The sequence below is a fragment of the Puma concolor genome, chromosome C1 (assembly GCF_028749965.1).
Source record: "Puma concolor isolate L17-30 chromosome C1, mPumCon1.1.hap2, whole genome shotgun sequence".
In the NCBI taxonomy this organism is placed as follows: domain Eukaryota; kingdom Metazoa; phylum Chordata; class Mammalia; order Carnivora; family Felidae; genus Puma; species Puma concolor.
The window spans coordinates 9,569,304-9,585,293 of record NC_141674.1 but is presented as its reverse complement, the minus strand read 5'-3'; the positions used below and the strand labels follow the sequence as shown (position 1 = coordinate 9,585,293).

General features: G+C 56.3%; 1 protein-coding gene across 1 annotated transcript in view; it reads left to right on the top strand.

Annotated features, from left to right (window-relative positions):
• Window positions 1-392: 392 nt before the first annotated feature.
• Window positions 393-15,990, top strand: part of LRRC38 (leucine rich repeat containing 38) — a 36,919-nt gene continuing 21,321 nt past the window's right edge. Inside the window, exon 1 of the mRNA XM_086715719.1 lies at window positions 393-1,917. Coding sequence (XP_086571845.1) covers window positions 1,257-1,917 — 661 coding nt within the window. The 5' untranslated portion in view covers window positions 393-1,256. The remainder of the gene's footprint in view (window positions 1,918-15,990) is intronic.

The window sequence follows — 15,990 nt, the reverse complement described above, 5'->3', positions numbered from 1 at the left end:
TCTTACGGTTTTAGAATCTGAGCCTCCACCAGTCTGTGTTGGGCCAGGGACCAGGGCAGGGTCTCCGGGGGCCTGTTGCCCAACAGCTGTTCCCTGGGTTATTTTGGTTCAGTGGGAGCTTATCAATTCCAGCGTATTTGGATCAAGAGAGCCAACAGCAAGACAATCTCCGGGTGGTTCTCTGGGGACGTCTCCAACATTTTTGAAATGAGCGGGGGTGGGGAAAAGAGTTTGCTTGGGGAGTAGTTTCCCCAGGAGGGAAATCTCCTGCCAGTATCATACCTATCACCTTCTCCAATTTTACGCCGGGGTCCAGAGAGGCGGAGGCACTGGAACTGAAGCCACACCCCTGGGGAGCCAGGTCTCTGACCCCAGGCCACAGTGCCTCTCCGTTGGGCCTCGGGCAGACCAGCAGCCAGGTCGGATCGTGCCAAGGGGGATTCCGGTTCCCGACAAGCTCCGGCCAGCATGGAAAGCGCTGACTGGCCCTGGCTTCCTTTTGGGCTACAGCGAGGGGGGTGGGGCAGGCAGCTGCCCTCCTCACTGACCCCGAGTGCCTCCCTGAGATGGGTCGAGTGCGGGTGGGCGGAGTGAGGCAGGAAAACCAGCCACTCTGGAGCCCCGCCCAACCCTAGGTCAGCAGCTCCTGGCTTGGCCTCCCAGAGCCCGCGGGGACTGCCCCCGGGGCGCAGAGCCAGAGGGACCCAGGCCGCGTTCCCTTTGGCAACCAGCCTGGCGCCCGGGGAGCGCGCTTAGGCACCAGGCGGGCGCACGCCCCCCACACGCCCTCTGGAAATCGCCGGGGTGGGGGGCGCTCCGTAACCGAACTTAGTCGTCGAGCGCGCTCCTGGCAAGTCCCAGCGACAGGTCTTATTGCCGGGTCTCAGAAAACAAGCGGCCCCGAGTGGGGCCGCTTCGGCGAAGTCCCCTCGGCAACCTCTATCGCTCCCGCCTCTCTCTGGGATTTTCCAGCGGGTTAATTTCCTGTCCCGGTAAGTCCTTCGCGAGTGCTCGCCCCTCCCTCCCCGACTCTCCCCTGTGCGTCCCCGCCGCCCCGGACTCCCCCAGTCCGTCCGCGTCGCGCTCGGTCGCCCCCGCGCGCCCGGGCGCACGCCCTCCCCGCCCCGGCCGCCCTCCAGCTCCCAGCGCCCGGCCGCCCGGGGCCCCGCGCACCGCCCCGCGCCGGGAGGGCTCGCCCCGAGAGCCACGTCCGCGTAGCCGCGGCTCGCGCGGGTCCCCCCCCCCCCCCCCCGGCCATGCGCCCCCGCGCCGCCCCCCGCGCCCCCTCCGGCGCCCCCGCCGCCGCCGCCGCCGCGCTGGGCGTCCGCAGCCTCCTCCTGCTGCTACTGCTCCGGCCCGGGCACGCGTGCCCCGCGGGCTGCGCCTGCACCGACCCGCACACCGTGGACTGCCGCGACCGCGGGCTGCCCAGCGTGCCCGACCCTTTCCCCCTGGACGTGCGCAAGCTGCTGGTGGCCGGCAACCGCATCCAGCACATCCCCGAGGACTTCTTCATTTTCTACGGCGACCTGGTCTACCTGGACTTCAGGAACAACTCGCTGCGCTCGCTGGAGGAGGGCACGTTCAGCGGCTCGGCCAAGCTGGCCTTCCTCGACCTCAGCTACAACAACCTGACCCAGCTGGGCGCCGGTGCCTTCCGCTCGGCCGGGAGGCTGGTCAAGCTGAGCCTGGCCAACAACAACCTGACGGGCGTGCACGAGGCCGCCTTCGAGACGCTGGAGTCGCTGCAGGTGCTGGAGCTCAACGACAACAACCTGCGCAGCCTCAACGTGGCCACCCTGGCCGCGCTGCCCGCGCTGCGCACCCTGCGTCTGGACGGCAACCCCTGGCTCTGCGACTGCGACTTCGCCCACCTCTTCTCCTGGATCCAGGAGAACGCGTCCAAGCTGCCCAAAGGTGAGCCTGCAGGCGGGACCCGTACCCTGGGCTGGGGGTGACGGGGAGGGAGCAGGCGGCCTCGGGTCCGGCCCGGACGAGGGGGGGGGGGACTGGGTGCTTCAGAGCAACTGCCCCAGGAGTGTCGAGCAGGCAGGTTCCTAGCCTGAACGTTGCCCGGAGGTCTGCCGGGGACAGCGGGTGGGCCGGCTCACATCTGGACTCTCTGGGGTTTCTGGGCCGGGATGCCATGCTTCTACACCTGTTTCTCCAACAACTCACTTTCCAAAGTTAGGGACCTACCATCCCTCTGTTACCCACGTCCGAGATGGACTCATCGAGCTTTGGGTCCTAGTCCTGGTGGGTACAGATTATTTAGGGGCCCCTCCTAAGGGCAAGACGCCCTCCCGTGTGGGAAAGAGCTGAGTGCCGTCCTCCCCACGCTGAACGTGGAAGGATCCAGCCAATTCTGAGGGCTCTCCGGCAGCCTCCAGAGCCTGAGCAGGTCTGTTTCTCAGCTCTGGTGTCTGAGAGGGATGAGAGGTCTTTCTGGTGAGGAGTGATGGCAGCCTGCTTAACAGCCAGTGATGCAGTAAAGATTTGCAGTTCTGGGGCTTTGCAGCCCAGATGTGAAATAGCGGAACAAAAACCTTGCAGGCCGGTGCCCCCTTTCCTTTCCTGGCGTGCTTTTCCAGTGGCGACATGGACATACGGACCCCTCTGGCAGATGGGGACACAGCGGGCACAGAAGTTAAGGGGCCCTGAAGCGAGGCAGAGCTGAGAAGAGGGGACCCCGGCATCCACAGAGATGAGCCCCAGGATGGGGAGCAGGCAGAAGGTCCCTACCCTCAGTGGATTCCAGTTTTCCACTGGCGAGCATGTAAGCATCGGTCCTAGCAGTGACCTTGCAGAGCCTCCCCCCTTGCCCCCAAGGCTTTGGCACAGTGGGACCCAGAGCTGTAAGTCACACGTTAGAATAGGTGACATAGATGCGGGTTTCACTTTGGTGTATCTTTTTTCCATTTCTGGTGATTTCAAGGTCGTTGCTCGTCTATGCCCTGAATTCCTGTGATCCCTTATTCACTCCAGACTTTCCTAAGCACGGCCCCCAGGCGTCGGGGGGCAATCACTCCCCAGCAGACGCAGGCCCCTGAGCTGGCATTTTCAGCCCAGGCCGGCTCCGCCACGTGAGCAAGTCCTAAGCAGATGTGACCTGCCTTCACTCAGCCGCCTGGTTCTCCCCACCTCCCCACCTCCGGGAGACAGGAATGTCCAGATAAAAACGTCATTGTGGGATGGCGGTACGCCCTGGTTCTCACCGCTCCTGCCTTTGCTTTTGGGTGGAGTTGGCCTCCCTAAGCCCTGTTGGTAGTTGAGTTGGCACAATTGGTTCCACTTGCATGAGGGCAAGGTGTTATAGAGTTGGAGGCTCTAGATCTCAGTCTCCCTTCTGCCACGGATGGCTGTGACCTCGCACAGGGCTCGTACCCTGTCTGGGTTTCAGACTCCTCATCTCTAAAGGGCTTTGCTTGAGGGCCACCTGGGTGGCTCGGTCGGTTGAGTGTTCGACTTCGGCTCAGGTCATGATCTCGCAGTTCGTGGGTTCGAGCCCCGCGTCGGGCTCTGTGCTGACAGCTCGGAGCCTGGAGCCTGCTTCGGATTCTGTGTCTCCCTCTCTCTCCCCTCCCTTCCCCTGCTCATGCTCATTCTCTGTGTCTCTCAAAAAATAAGTAAACATGGAAAGAAAGAAAGGAAGGAAGAGCTTTGATTGACCCCTGAGGTGTCTACAGAACCCTGGATGTAGAGTCAGAAGACACAGGTTTGAGTCCCGGTGTAAAAAACCGGGTGAGTCTGGCCAGGTCCCTTAACTTTTTTGAGCCCTGTCTTCCTCCCATGTGAAATTGGGACACGGATAATGCAGGGTGGCCCATCTGACCGCGTGGTCGTCCGGATCAAAACCGGATAATGTGGGCGAAAGTAGAGGGCAGTGAGACTGCAAGGTGCTATTCCTCCCAGGGTCTGTGATAGAGGGAAGAAAAGGGACACCAGATGGGGATGTGTGGCCGGGGGAAAGGATGGACAGGTTCAGAGCAAGGAGCAGAGTCCGGGCCCTGGTTGACGGTCGGTCTGGTTCAGCGGGGAGAGGACAGAGGCAGCGGGGAGGGGGCGCGTGGTCTCCATGGGGGCTGCCGTGAGCGTGGCCAGAGCGGCGTCCGGAGAACCGCGAACCACAGCGGGGTGCGTGGCGAGGGAACTAGCCCGGGGCCTCGACGCAAGAGAGCTGAGTTCCGATTTTGACTCACGTTTCTCTCTGAGCCTCAGTTTCCCTTGCCTCTGCCTTCAGATTGCAGTAAGAGTGTCCCCCGCATCGTTTGCGGTGAGGTTTGAAGAAGGTCGGTTCTGGCGAGGGCGCAGCGGTGCTTAGCACAGCAAGGGTGCTCCCTGGAAGCCAGCCGCCCCGTCCCTCCTCCTCGCGCCTTGCGTCTTCGCAGAGGCTCAGGGCAGCGTGGCTGAGGAACCAGACTGGGCCCAAATCCCGCCTCGACTTCTTGCTAGTTGGGTGACCTTGGTTTCCTCCTCTGTGAAATGGACATGATGCCTAACACCCACCTCCTGGGGTTATTGGGAGGATTAAAGAGGTTTGGTTTATGAAACACCAAGAACAGTGCCCGGCACCCAGCAATCCTGTGGAAGTGTTAGTGCTGTTGTTATTATCCTGTTTTTTTTTGTTTTTTTTTTTTTTTGTTTTTTTTTTTAAATTTTTTTTTTTTTTTTTCAACGTTTATTTTTGGGACAGAGAGAGACAGAGCATGAACGGGGGAGGGGCAGAGAGAGAGGGAGACACAGAATCGGAAACAGGCTCCAGGCTCTGAGCCATCAGCCCAGAGCCCGACGCGGGGCTCGAACTCACGGACCACGAGATCGTGACCTGGCTGAAGTCGGACGCTTAACCGACTGCGCCACCCAGGCGCCCCTGTTATTATCCTGTTTTAACAGGAAGGCCCGGAGAGGTGAGGGCACAGAGAATTAACAACAGCTGGGGGGCACACGGGGCCCTCAAGGCTTCCAGCCCCCTGCCACGATGTGGCCACCCACTTCCTGCCGAGGAAAATCGGGCTTCGTGGAGTCAGTCCAAGCTGCAGTGTTTTCTAGACAAGTGCCCTGCCTCCCCCAGGGGGAGGGGGTTCAAAGGCAGGAGCAAAGGGATCCTGTCCTCATTGCCTTTTCTTCGCCTCCCTGTCCCCTGCCCCAGAGAAGCAGAAAGGAGCAGAGCAAGTGACCTTGACAGGCTCAGACATTTACAAAAATACATTCACCCGCCAGGCGAACCTCTCGTGTGGCCGCTGTGCTGATGGGAGAGCTCCCCTCACAGACCACACCACAGCCGGGACGAAGGGACGTGTTGGGGATGACGGGTCCCCTCCATCCAGGCTCCTTTGGGGCTTAGTCAGGGCTGGGGCTGGGACCTTAGGAGGGACTGCCGGGCTGGGGCTGGGTCTGAAGGAAGAGGAGACCGAATGCCTGCCTGCTGGAATGCCCATCAGCCAACTTAGCAACAAAACAAACAAAGCTGACAAACCTAAACAAACAACCAAGGGACACCTCCCCCAGGATGCCTAATTAACTCTGAACTTCAGATAAATAACGCATAATATTTTAGTATAAGTATGCCTCACGCAGCCTCTGGGATATACTTACACACAAAGTTTTTTGTTGTTTTCTGAAATTCAGCATAACTGAGCCACCCTGGCTCGACATAACTGGCCTGACCTTGCGGTGTGCGTCACTTTGTAGTTTACGAGTGCCACCCCCTTTAATACAACTGGGCCCGGCAGGTGCCTTTGCCCACAGTTTACCCAACAAGATGCAAAGAGGCGGTTTGTGGTCATGTGGTTAGTGGCTGAGATGAGTTTGTACTCAGGAGTGCCTCACCCTACAGCTCATTCTTTCTGGTGGGCAGGGATCAGGAAGGAGGGCGAGAATATCCCCAACCCCCCCCCCCCCCCCCCCCAGTCTCCGATTGCCCTGGGTGACAGCTGGCGGACCTTCCAGCCCCAGATCCCGCACCTGGTCTGGTGAGACAGTGGGTTCCGGGCAGGTTGGGATGGTGTGTTGCCAAGGGGACAGTGACCATCCCTCTTTAGGTAGAAAGGACTCCAGACCTGGAAGCAAGAGTCCTCGGCAACCACTCAGGCGAGCCGCGGGGTAGAGAGGGAGAGGGTGGGAGGGTCTGGAAAGAGGGGAGCGGCAAGGTAACACCCTTGAGCTTTAAAGCTTCGTGCTGGCCCAGCACCTGGTCTCTTTAGCAGCCCAGTGAGATGGATTGGGAATGAAGACACAAGGGAGCTTGGTGGAAAAGGAGATTCTTGGGCCCCCAGGCCTACTGAGTAAGCCGCTGCAGGTAGGGGCCCAAGGTCTGCATTTTTAACCCCCTGCCCTGGGGCTTTCAGTACACACGGAGGCCCCTGCAGGTAAGAGGAGCCCTGGAGGGCCTCTGCATCTCTAGAAACCCAAGGTCTTGTCTTGGGTCAGTAAGCAGCTCATTAGCTGTGTGCCAGTATCTCAGATTTTTCTTTTGTGAACAAAGGAGTGGGTAGGAGGACTTTAAGGCTCCTTCCAACTCTAAAATTCGATGGTTTCAAGGAAGGGGAATCTTGTCCTCATTAAGGATCAGGAAGTTGAGGTGAGGGGAGGCCAGGTCCCTCTAGAGAGTCCTCTGCTGGAATCTAGGGGGCCGTGGTCTCTGTGTAGTAGGGTGGGGGCAGAGCGCTCAGGACTCGGGGCTCCCAGGACGCCTCACCTGTCCCCAGCCTAGATCTGGGAGCCACAGGGAGGAAAGGCTGCTGGGTTCGAGAAACCCTAGGGACAGGCAAGGGGCTGTGTCTGTGCTCCACTTCGGAGGTGCATGGAGCCCGCGGACTGTCCACAACCCTCACCACGCCCCAGAGTGCGTCAAAGGCACATGCGGGTCCCAGGTGGAGGCCAAATTGCCTGGACACCTTCTTTCACCGTCCCTAACCACGGTGCACGTGGCCGGCAGGTCACAGCCCCCGGTCCCAGCGAAGAGATCTGAGCTTATCTTGTACCCCAAGGCCTTGACACAGGCAGCTATGGGGAGGGAAGGAAGGGCTGGGGGTGGGAAGGGGGACAGGGGGGCCACAGGTCATGCTTTGGGTCTGTAACCCTGGTCCCCTGCGTGGGCAGCCTCCTAGAGAAGGTCCACTATAGTGCCTGGAGTATCCAAGCGTTTGGGGGGGCCCAGCTCCTGGGAGTCCCCGAGCCCTCTCTAGGAAGGGGTGTCGTGACAGGCAAGGTCCGGGGCGAGTGACGTGACTAACCCCTCCTTCCAGCCCCGGCTCACTGCTCGCTGGGGGAGCTGCCCCCACTTGCCGGTGACCTACTTCCTTTTCTCATGTGTCAGACATAATGAGGGCCTGGCTTGGTCAGACAAGTGGGGACGCCTTGTCACGCTGACAAAGTAAACAGTGTTTCAGCGAAAGGGACGAAAACTGATGCTTGGCTGGAGGTAATTCGGGGCTGCAGGTGACTCCAAGGTGACTCTATTTCTTCTTCTTTAGAAATAAAAGCAGTTTTATTTTCCCAATTATACCATAACAGCCTCCTTGTATACGTGGGGAAGATAGATGAGTATCGTGAAGGAAATAGAAACCACCCGAAATCCCACCACTACTAAAGTTTTGCTGTATTTTATTCCGGTCGTATTCTTATGCACATACATAGTTTTAAACAAATTGCTGTGGTATTATAGATCTTCTTACTGATGTTTTTTTCTTCTCTTATTGGGTTGTGAGAGTTTCCTGTCATTACAGTACTTTGACAATGTAACCTGGGGCAAGTGGGTGGCTCGGTTAAGCGTCTGAATTCAGCTCAGGTCATGATCTCACGGTTCGTGAGTTCAAGCCCTGCATCCGGCTCTGTGCTGACAACTCAGAGCCTACCCAGTTCAGATCCTCTCTCTCTGCCCCTCCCCTGCTCACGTTCTGCCTCTCGAAACTAAATAAACGTGAAAAAAAAAAAGATTTAGAAGATGTAACTTTTTTTTTAAGTTTATTTATTTTGAGAGAGAAAGAGACAGAGGGAGAGAGAGAGAAAACGCACACAAGCTGGGGAGGGGCAGAGAGAGAGGATCCCAAGCAGGCCCTGCCCTGTCAGCACAGAGCCCGATGCGGGGCTTGAACTCACAAACCGTGAGATCATGACCGGAGCCAAAACCAAGAGTCGGACGTTTAACTGACTGAACCACCCAGGTGCCCCAAAAATCTAACCTTTAATGGCCACAGAATACGTCATTTTATGGATCTATTCGTTGAACCTGTCTCCTGTTGTTAGAAATGTGATTTATTTCTTTTTATCTTTTTTTTTTTTTTTTTTTTTTTTGGTATATAAACAGTGCTGATCTAAACATCCCACACATGTAAAGCTTGTGGATGCTTCTTGGTATTTCATTTCTTTGGTGCAAATTCTTTGAAGCAGAAATGCAGGGTGAAAGTCTGTGGTTGTTTTCACCATACGTTTTTTGGTTAAACCATATGTTTTTGGTCTGGATACGTTTTTTGCCTAATGGCACCCTAGGGAGGTGGCACCATTGGCAGGCAGGGAAGACCTGTCTTGCCACGTCTTTCCCAGCGTGATGTGTTATTATTTTTAAACCTGTTTCCCAGCAGACAAAACAGGGACATCTTCTTTCTTTAATCTGACCATTCGAGCGGATGTTTTGGGTATGTTTATACACCTGAGAACCACGTTCCTGGCGGAGGTTGACTGAGATCTTCTTCCCTTTGGCAGGTGGTCTCCCTCGTGCCTTTGACGGGTTTGTGCATGTCCTGTGACCAGCGGGTGTATTCTTAACTCATCTCTTATTTAGAGTAGAGTCACGGGGTGACACCTCTCCCGTCACCACCGGCATCCTGGGCCGAGCGTCAGCTTTCACGGGCACCGGGGTCTGCAGTCCCGGTGGAGAGTGAGCCGAAAACGTGACACAAGGCCACCTCGCCCTGTCTTGTTGGCTCCCAGGAGAGCCTGGCCGAGGCCTGCCGCTTCGTCCCAAACACAGGATCTCTCTGGAAATATCACATTGGTTGTGCCGTTCTGTCAGTTAACGCAAAGGGCAGCCTCATCGCTGGGCAACGTAGGACGGCGGACCTACCTTCCTGTCCAACTAGGGCAGCCCTGGGGGACACAGTTGGGCATTTTTTTCGGAGAGGCCCCGATTGCCGTTAGCTGGCTGCCAGCTGACTCACATACCCGAAGAGCGAGCCTTCCAGCCAGTGGCCCGTCCAGTTTCCGCTATCCCAGAATCTTCTCGTGGTGTTGGATGTGGTGTGGAAGGGAGGGCTTGGCAGGCCTCATCGCCTTCGGGCTGGCTGTGTCAGTGATAGCACAGCAGGACCTCCACGGACCTATGTGAGTTGTCGTGAGGACCCGGAAGGGACGCAATTTGCAGAATAGCACGTTTGTCCTGAACGTGGGCGTTACAGGCCCACCGCAGGGTGCATGACCCAGGTTCTGGGGAGCTGTCCCGGGCTCCTGCCCTCAGGGCTCTGCCGCAGCCGTCACAGGTCCCCGATCCTACCCTCCCGCCCTCCCTCCCCTCCCCCACCTTTACTTCTTTATGTCTCTGGTTCCTACTTAGCCCGCAGCCTCCAGCTCTCTGGCCCCCCGAGGCTGGGTTGGGAGCCTTTCCTGTGTGACCTCATTGGATCCTGTACTGTCTCTGTGACCACTGCTTGAGACTGCCAGGTCACAGGAGTGGCCTGTTCGGAGGACACGAGATACGTCTTTTTCCTCCTTGAACCCCCAGAGGCTGGTACAGGATGTGGCATGTTTGGACGATGGCGTCCCCTGCGCTTAGAACAAGCCAGCTCCCTCCCATGCCCCAGAAGACCTACCCCCACCCGCTCCCCCGTCCCTGCCCACCCCACCCCAGCCACACCGACCCCCAGCTGTCCCTGGAACACGCCAAGTGTCACTGTCCAACCGGGACCCTGAACTTACTGCTGTCTCTCCCGCTAGGACATTTCCTCCTCAGGTGGCTGTATCTCCCTCACCTTCAGGTCCCCAGGTGGACGCCCCTGCCTCCGAGACCTCCCCTGTCCCCCCTGCCTAGGTAGTCCCGCACCACCCCCAGCCCAGCTCTGTTGCGTTTATGTCAGAGCACCCACGAGGTCCACACTACCTTGTCCACGAGATATCTCGTGTCCCTGCAGACACACGAGCTCCCAGAGAACAGCATGCTCGCTGCTGTGTCCCCAGCACCTGGGGCCACGCCCAGCGTAGAAGGGGCTCGGTGGGGCTGTGGGCATATGCGAGCAGACGCGCCCAAGGCCTCTGTCACAGAGATCACTGGCCTTGGCTTCTGTCCTCAGCACATAGCCCTCTCCGACTGTGGTCAGCAAAGGCTATCCAGAGCATCTTTCAGCAAAGGCAGAGGCCTGGAAGGGAGGTTCTGCGGGTTCCTGTACCAGATCTGTGTGATCCGGTCAGACCCCACCGGCCCCTGAGCTTCGGGCTCTCCACTGTGAAGGAGGAGGGGGGTGCAGCTGTGCCCGCCTCTCCGCTGGGGCACCGCTGGCAGGACGAAGGGGCGGCCATCTGGGGGTCCTGGGGCGACTAGTGCCCTGGTATTCTCTGCTGTGCAAGGTGCAGGTGAGCGGCCGGTGGACAGAGTTTGTGTCACCAAGGCCATTGATCTCAGCTGAACCGGAAGCCGATTCCATCTGGAGCAAACAGAAGGGGTTCTGGTGAGGATGTGGGGTGTCACCGGCAAGCCTGGGTCCCAGGCCGTCGGGCCCCAGGAAGTGCTGTGGCCGAGACCTGGGAGGCCACAGGGAGCACAGGGCCTCTGTCCCGCTCATCTCTGCCTCCCACACTTCCTCATTCTCCCCTCCACGTGCTGACAGGCTCTCTCTACTTCCTCATCCACGTGGCAAAAGCAGACCACTCCATTCAAGAGGCCAGCGGGGGGCGGGAGAGACTGTGCTCTGTTGGTCCCGATTTCCAGGTCCCTGTAGGAGGCTGTGTCTGGCTCCGTTTGGGAGCTGTCCCTCTCAGTCCAGTCGGCTGGGGGTACAGCCGCGGTGACATTGTACCCAAGGGCTGCCAGGGCGTGGGGGGCTGGGCAGCCACCGTGAGGCATCTGTGACCGTGGCTGTGCTTCCACTTAACTGTCTGATGGCAGATAAATCCCCTGATGCTCTGGGTCCCAGTGTCCCCTCGGTCAAATACAGGTGATGGCATCTGCCCTTTGACCTCGAGTGACGTCATATGAAGAAGCTGAAAGTGCAATTTCCTTCACCACCACACATAGGAGCTATTTTTTTTCTCTTTATGCAGATCATAGAAATGCTGATGCACGGACCAGATATGCACACAGCCTTACAAATCCCACTGGGTTTCGGCATGGCTGGTCAAATCCCAAGTGTCTGGTGACCCACGCAGGTGGGCACTGTGTTTTTACAGCACATCCTCCCGGTGGCTCTCAGCCTGGCCTGTCCGCTTCAGAGGCTGCTGATCGAAGAGCCCCTGGTGCCCCATGACCCCCATCCTCTGGGCTGGTCGTGGCATAAATGCCAAGGGCAAGTGTCAGGACCTTGAGGGAGCATCAGACCCCTCGGGATTAAAGGGAAGATCCTTAGAGGTGAGCCCAAACCAAAGAGGCAGGAATTAGGGTCCCAGTCCTGGCTGCATCTGTAGCTGTCAGTGGGACCCTAGATCGCCTCAGAGGCCCCTCGGGGTAGCAGGTGGGAGTCACTGGAGACGGTGGGGCGGGAGCAGAACCAGAGAACACATGCGCATGAAAGATAATTTAGAGCACCCTCTGGAACTCCCCAAACAAGCTGGTGGCTGTGTTCCTCCGACTGACTTCCAGTCTTTGGCCCCCGGGCTAGATGGCAGTGAGGACTCCTTCTTGCTCGGATTCTGGCTGATTCTGTTCCCTCCTGAGTCAGCCTCCTCCAGGTCACAGGATGAGGGGTCCAAAGAGACCCCAGCTCCTAGCAAGAATCTCTGGGGTGGGTTCCCTTGCCACAGGTCCTACCCGCCAGCAGCTGTCTTTTAAATAAGGAGGTACAAGAGTATTTTCCCCTCTTCTCCCTCTCGATATCAAGAAAAGACCCCCCCAAAGTTAGGGGCGCTTGGGTGCTGCGGTCGGTTAAGTGTCTGACTCTTGATTTCGGCTCAGGTCATGATCTCACGGTTTATGAGTTCGAGCCCCGTGTCGGGCTCTGCACTGACAGTGCAAAGCGTGCTTGGGATTCTGTCTCTGTCTCTGTCTCTCTCTCTCCTCCCCCCCCCCCCCACTTGTGCTCTCTTTCCCAAAAATAAACAAATAAAAATTTAAAAAAAGACCCCCCCCAAAGTTATCAGGATAGCCTTGCTTTTTCACAAGATGCCAACGAGACAATATCTGTTTTAAAAAAATTTTTTTTTCAACGTTTATTTATTTTTGCGACAGAGAGAGACAGAGCATGAACGGGGGAGGGGCAGAGAGAGAGGGAGACACAGAATCAGAAACAGGCTCCAGGCTCTGAGCCATCAGCCCAGAGCCCGACGCGGGGCTCGAACTCCCGGACCGCGAGATCGTGACCTGGCTGAAGTCGGACGCTTAACCGACTGCACCACCCAGGCACCCCAACAGTATCTGTTTTTAAACACAACCACACAAATGATTGTCTGCATCAGAAATGAAAGTTGCCCACGGTCACGCTGAGGGGCTGGGAGCTTAGAGCTGAGGTCAGGACATCCTGCCCCCACTGCCACCCCCTTGACTTGGGCAGGTCGCTAACTCTTCTGGGCTTTGGTTTCTTCGTCTGTCCTCCCCCCCTCCCCCCCCGGGTCATCAGGGAAATACTGACATGAAAAAGCTTTAGAAGAAAATTGGGGAGCATTTGCGAAAGAGGAGGGCCATTGTCAACCCGGTAAAATGACAAGACAATGGTTTCTAGGTCTTCAGCCCCCTAGACAGAACCACAGAACAGCGACCAGCAGCCAACGCTCTGTACCCCCTTGATGGGACACAGGAGAGAGGGCGGACGTTCCAGGTCACAGAAACTGCTGGATGATGGAAAAGCTCTAATGTTCATTGGTGGGGACGGGAGCAAAGGGAGGGGGTGGTGCGGAGAGAAAAGATTGCCCAGCCAGTGCAGGAACGGGGAGGCCGGGGAAGCTTGTGGGGAGCCCCCGGGGAGGCCGGGAGAAAGAACCAGGTCCCACGGGAAAATGATGGAAAAGAGAGGCAGCCAAGTGCCACTGGTGATTTTTCTCTGGGTGTAAGAGTTGTTTTATTTTATTTTAAGAGATAATTAATAGACTTTTTTAGAGCAGTTACAGGTTTATGGAAAATAAAGCAGATGATACAGGGAGTTCCCATAAACCCCCTCCGGCTCAGTTCCCTATTACTGACACCTTGCATTAGTCTGGCCCATTTGTCACAATAGAGGAACTGATGATACTATTACATTATTATTAACTAAAGTCCACAGCTTACAGCAGGTTCACTCTTTGTGATGTACATCCTATGGGTTTGGACAAATGGATGATGTCATGTATCCGCCATCGTGGTATCACACAGGGAATTTCACTGTCCTAAAAACGTCCTGTGCTGCATGGATCTATTCCTCTCCCCTCCCTCCGGAACCCCTGTCTGGGAAACACTAATTTTTTTTTTTTACTGTCTCTATCATCTGCCTTTCCCAGAATGTCATAGAGTTTTTAATTTATTCCTTTTCCTCTGTGTGCTTTTCCATGTTGGTGCAGTGGGGAAGTATTATGTTCCCCCTCCCCCACCTTACCTTTATTTTTAATACAGCACGTGACAGACAGGTGCACACACTTGCGTTAGCCGCAGCTCTCCTGCCTCGCCAGGTTACCCCTTTATCCTGTCAGGTAAGGCCGCCCCGTCCCCCTGGCAGAGCCCTGGCTACCTCACTGCCCCTTGCTGACTTCCGGAGGCCAGTCCACACCTTTGTAAACAGCCCCTCGGTTAGATTCCCGTCCAGTAACCCATGTGGGTGGGCCACACTCGCCTGCTGGGACCCTGACTTGAGGAGCTCTTGCAGATTCTTCCGCAAGGAATGGAAAGAGAAAGAGAATGCTGTGGGCTAAATTATGTTTCCCCAAAATCAGGTGTGCAAGTCCTGACCCTCAGTAACTCAGACTATGACTTTATTTGGAGATAGGGTCGGAAGCAGGCTCCAAGCTGTCGGCACAGAGCCTGACGCGGGGCTCGAACTCACACACCATGAGATCATGACCTGAGCCGAAGTCGGACGCTTAACCCACGGAGCCACTCAGGTGCCCCGAGATAGGGTTGTTTTAAATGTCGCTGGGATTTGTTTTAATCAGGCCCGGTAAGACCTGCAGACACAGAAATGACCGCCACGAAGGAGGACACTTAGCACTCACAGATCTCTACAAAGAGGAAGTGTGGATGCCACGCAGGACTGCCCTGGGAGGCACCAGGGATGGTCGGGGGGCAGAGGGGGTAACGGGAAGGTGCAGGCAAGAATCTTTAGTGTGTTTTTTGCAGGAGGAAGGGGCAGGGTAGACGGGCTGGCAGGTTTGGGGTTGGCTTGTTTGAAGAATTGGGGCAGGCTGGGCGCTTTAGGGGTGGTCCCCAGTCATCAGGTCCCTGGCCCTGGCGTCATCCAGGGCCCAAGACGGTGTTCCGGACCACAAGAGTCTGACAGGAAAAGGTGGGTGGGGGTGTGGACCAGTCAGTTTGCATATCAAAGGTGTGCTGTTGAGCTGGTTGTTGACTTTCTGTCTCTAGGAATTGGCTAACCCTGGGAGGGGCTGTCGCTCCCCAGGCAGCAAGGCCCTAAGATGTCAGAAACGTGATTAATCCAAGGGTCATTGAAGATGTATCTAGTCAGGGTAAGGTCAGGAGGGTGGGCCCTAAAGGATGAACACAAATGATGCCCTCATGAAGAGGGGAAATTTGGACACAGGCTGGAAGGGAGAAGGCATGTAATGATGAAGGCAGAGGTCAAGGTCCACAGGCCAAGGATCGCCAAGGATTACCAGCAAACCCCCAGGAGCTGGGGTTGAATAGCCTCCAAAATGGTGTCCAGCCGTCAGATTTTAGGACGATTTTATGACCTCGAAGCAAATTGCTTCACTCTGTTTGCATGTTGGGGACATAAGCCCTCAAGGTGCAAATCGGCCTCTTGTTTATTTCTCTGGGGGTTGTCCCTGCCCCCTGCCTTGAGCAGGCTGCCCCCCGTGGCTTATTTTGTGTCTTGCTGTGTCCCCGGCACTGAGCTAAGCACCCTATGGTAGCTCCACCCAGGGAAAAGACAAAGTGAGCCACAAATGAGCAGGTGAAGTTAATTTTAATATTTTATTTAATCCAGCATATCCGGAATGTTATTTTTTTTCAACCTGGAATCAGTAGAAAAGTCATTCATGAGATATTTTCTCGTTGCTTTTTTCACACTAAGGCTTCAAAATCTGGGGTGTATTGCACACCTACAGCACATCTCCTGCAGACTGGCCGTGTATCAACTTCTCGACATGTGGCCAGTGGCTACTGCAGTGGGTGGCATAGCTCCGAGTCTGTTCGTGTCTTCCAGGGAGAATGTTTCCAGCTGGCATCACCCCCTTTTACAGATGAGAAAGCCAAGGCACAGGCAGGTTAATGTAACTTGGCCCAGGACACCAGCCAGAGTGGAGGTATGGCTCCAGGATCCTTGTCAGCGGTCACTGTACAGCTTCTCAAATCTCATGTCAGAAACCAGGGTACCTTCTCTACGAGCCCATCCTCTCGGGTCCAGAGCCTCTGTTTTGAGCTCAGAACCCCACTTAGTCAGTGAGCTTTCCAGATTCAGAACCTGGCCTGAATCCAAAGAGGACCTGAATGTCTTAGCAGAAACCAGAGCAGACCAAACATCTGTGAAAACAAATTCAGCGCCAAGTGAAGGACATGGCAGTGACTTTGCTCTCTTGGAGGGAACATTCTAGAAAACTCAACAAGCTTAGATTATAGAGTTTTCTGGTGTATCTTTCTTCATTTTCGGTTAGGAAAACATGGCTCAGAGAGAACAAGTGACGTGCCCAAAGCCACACAGCAAACTA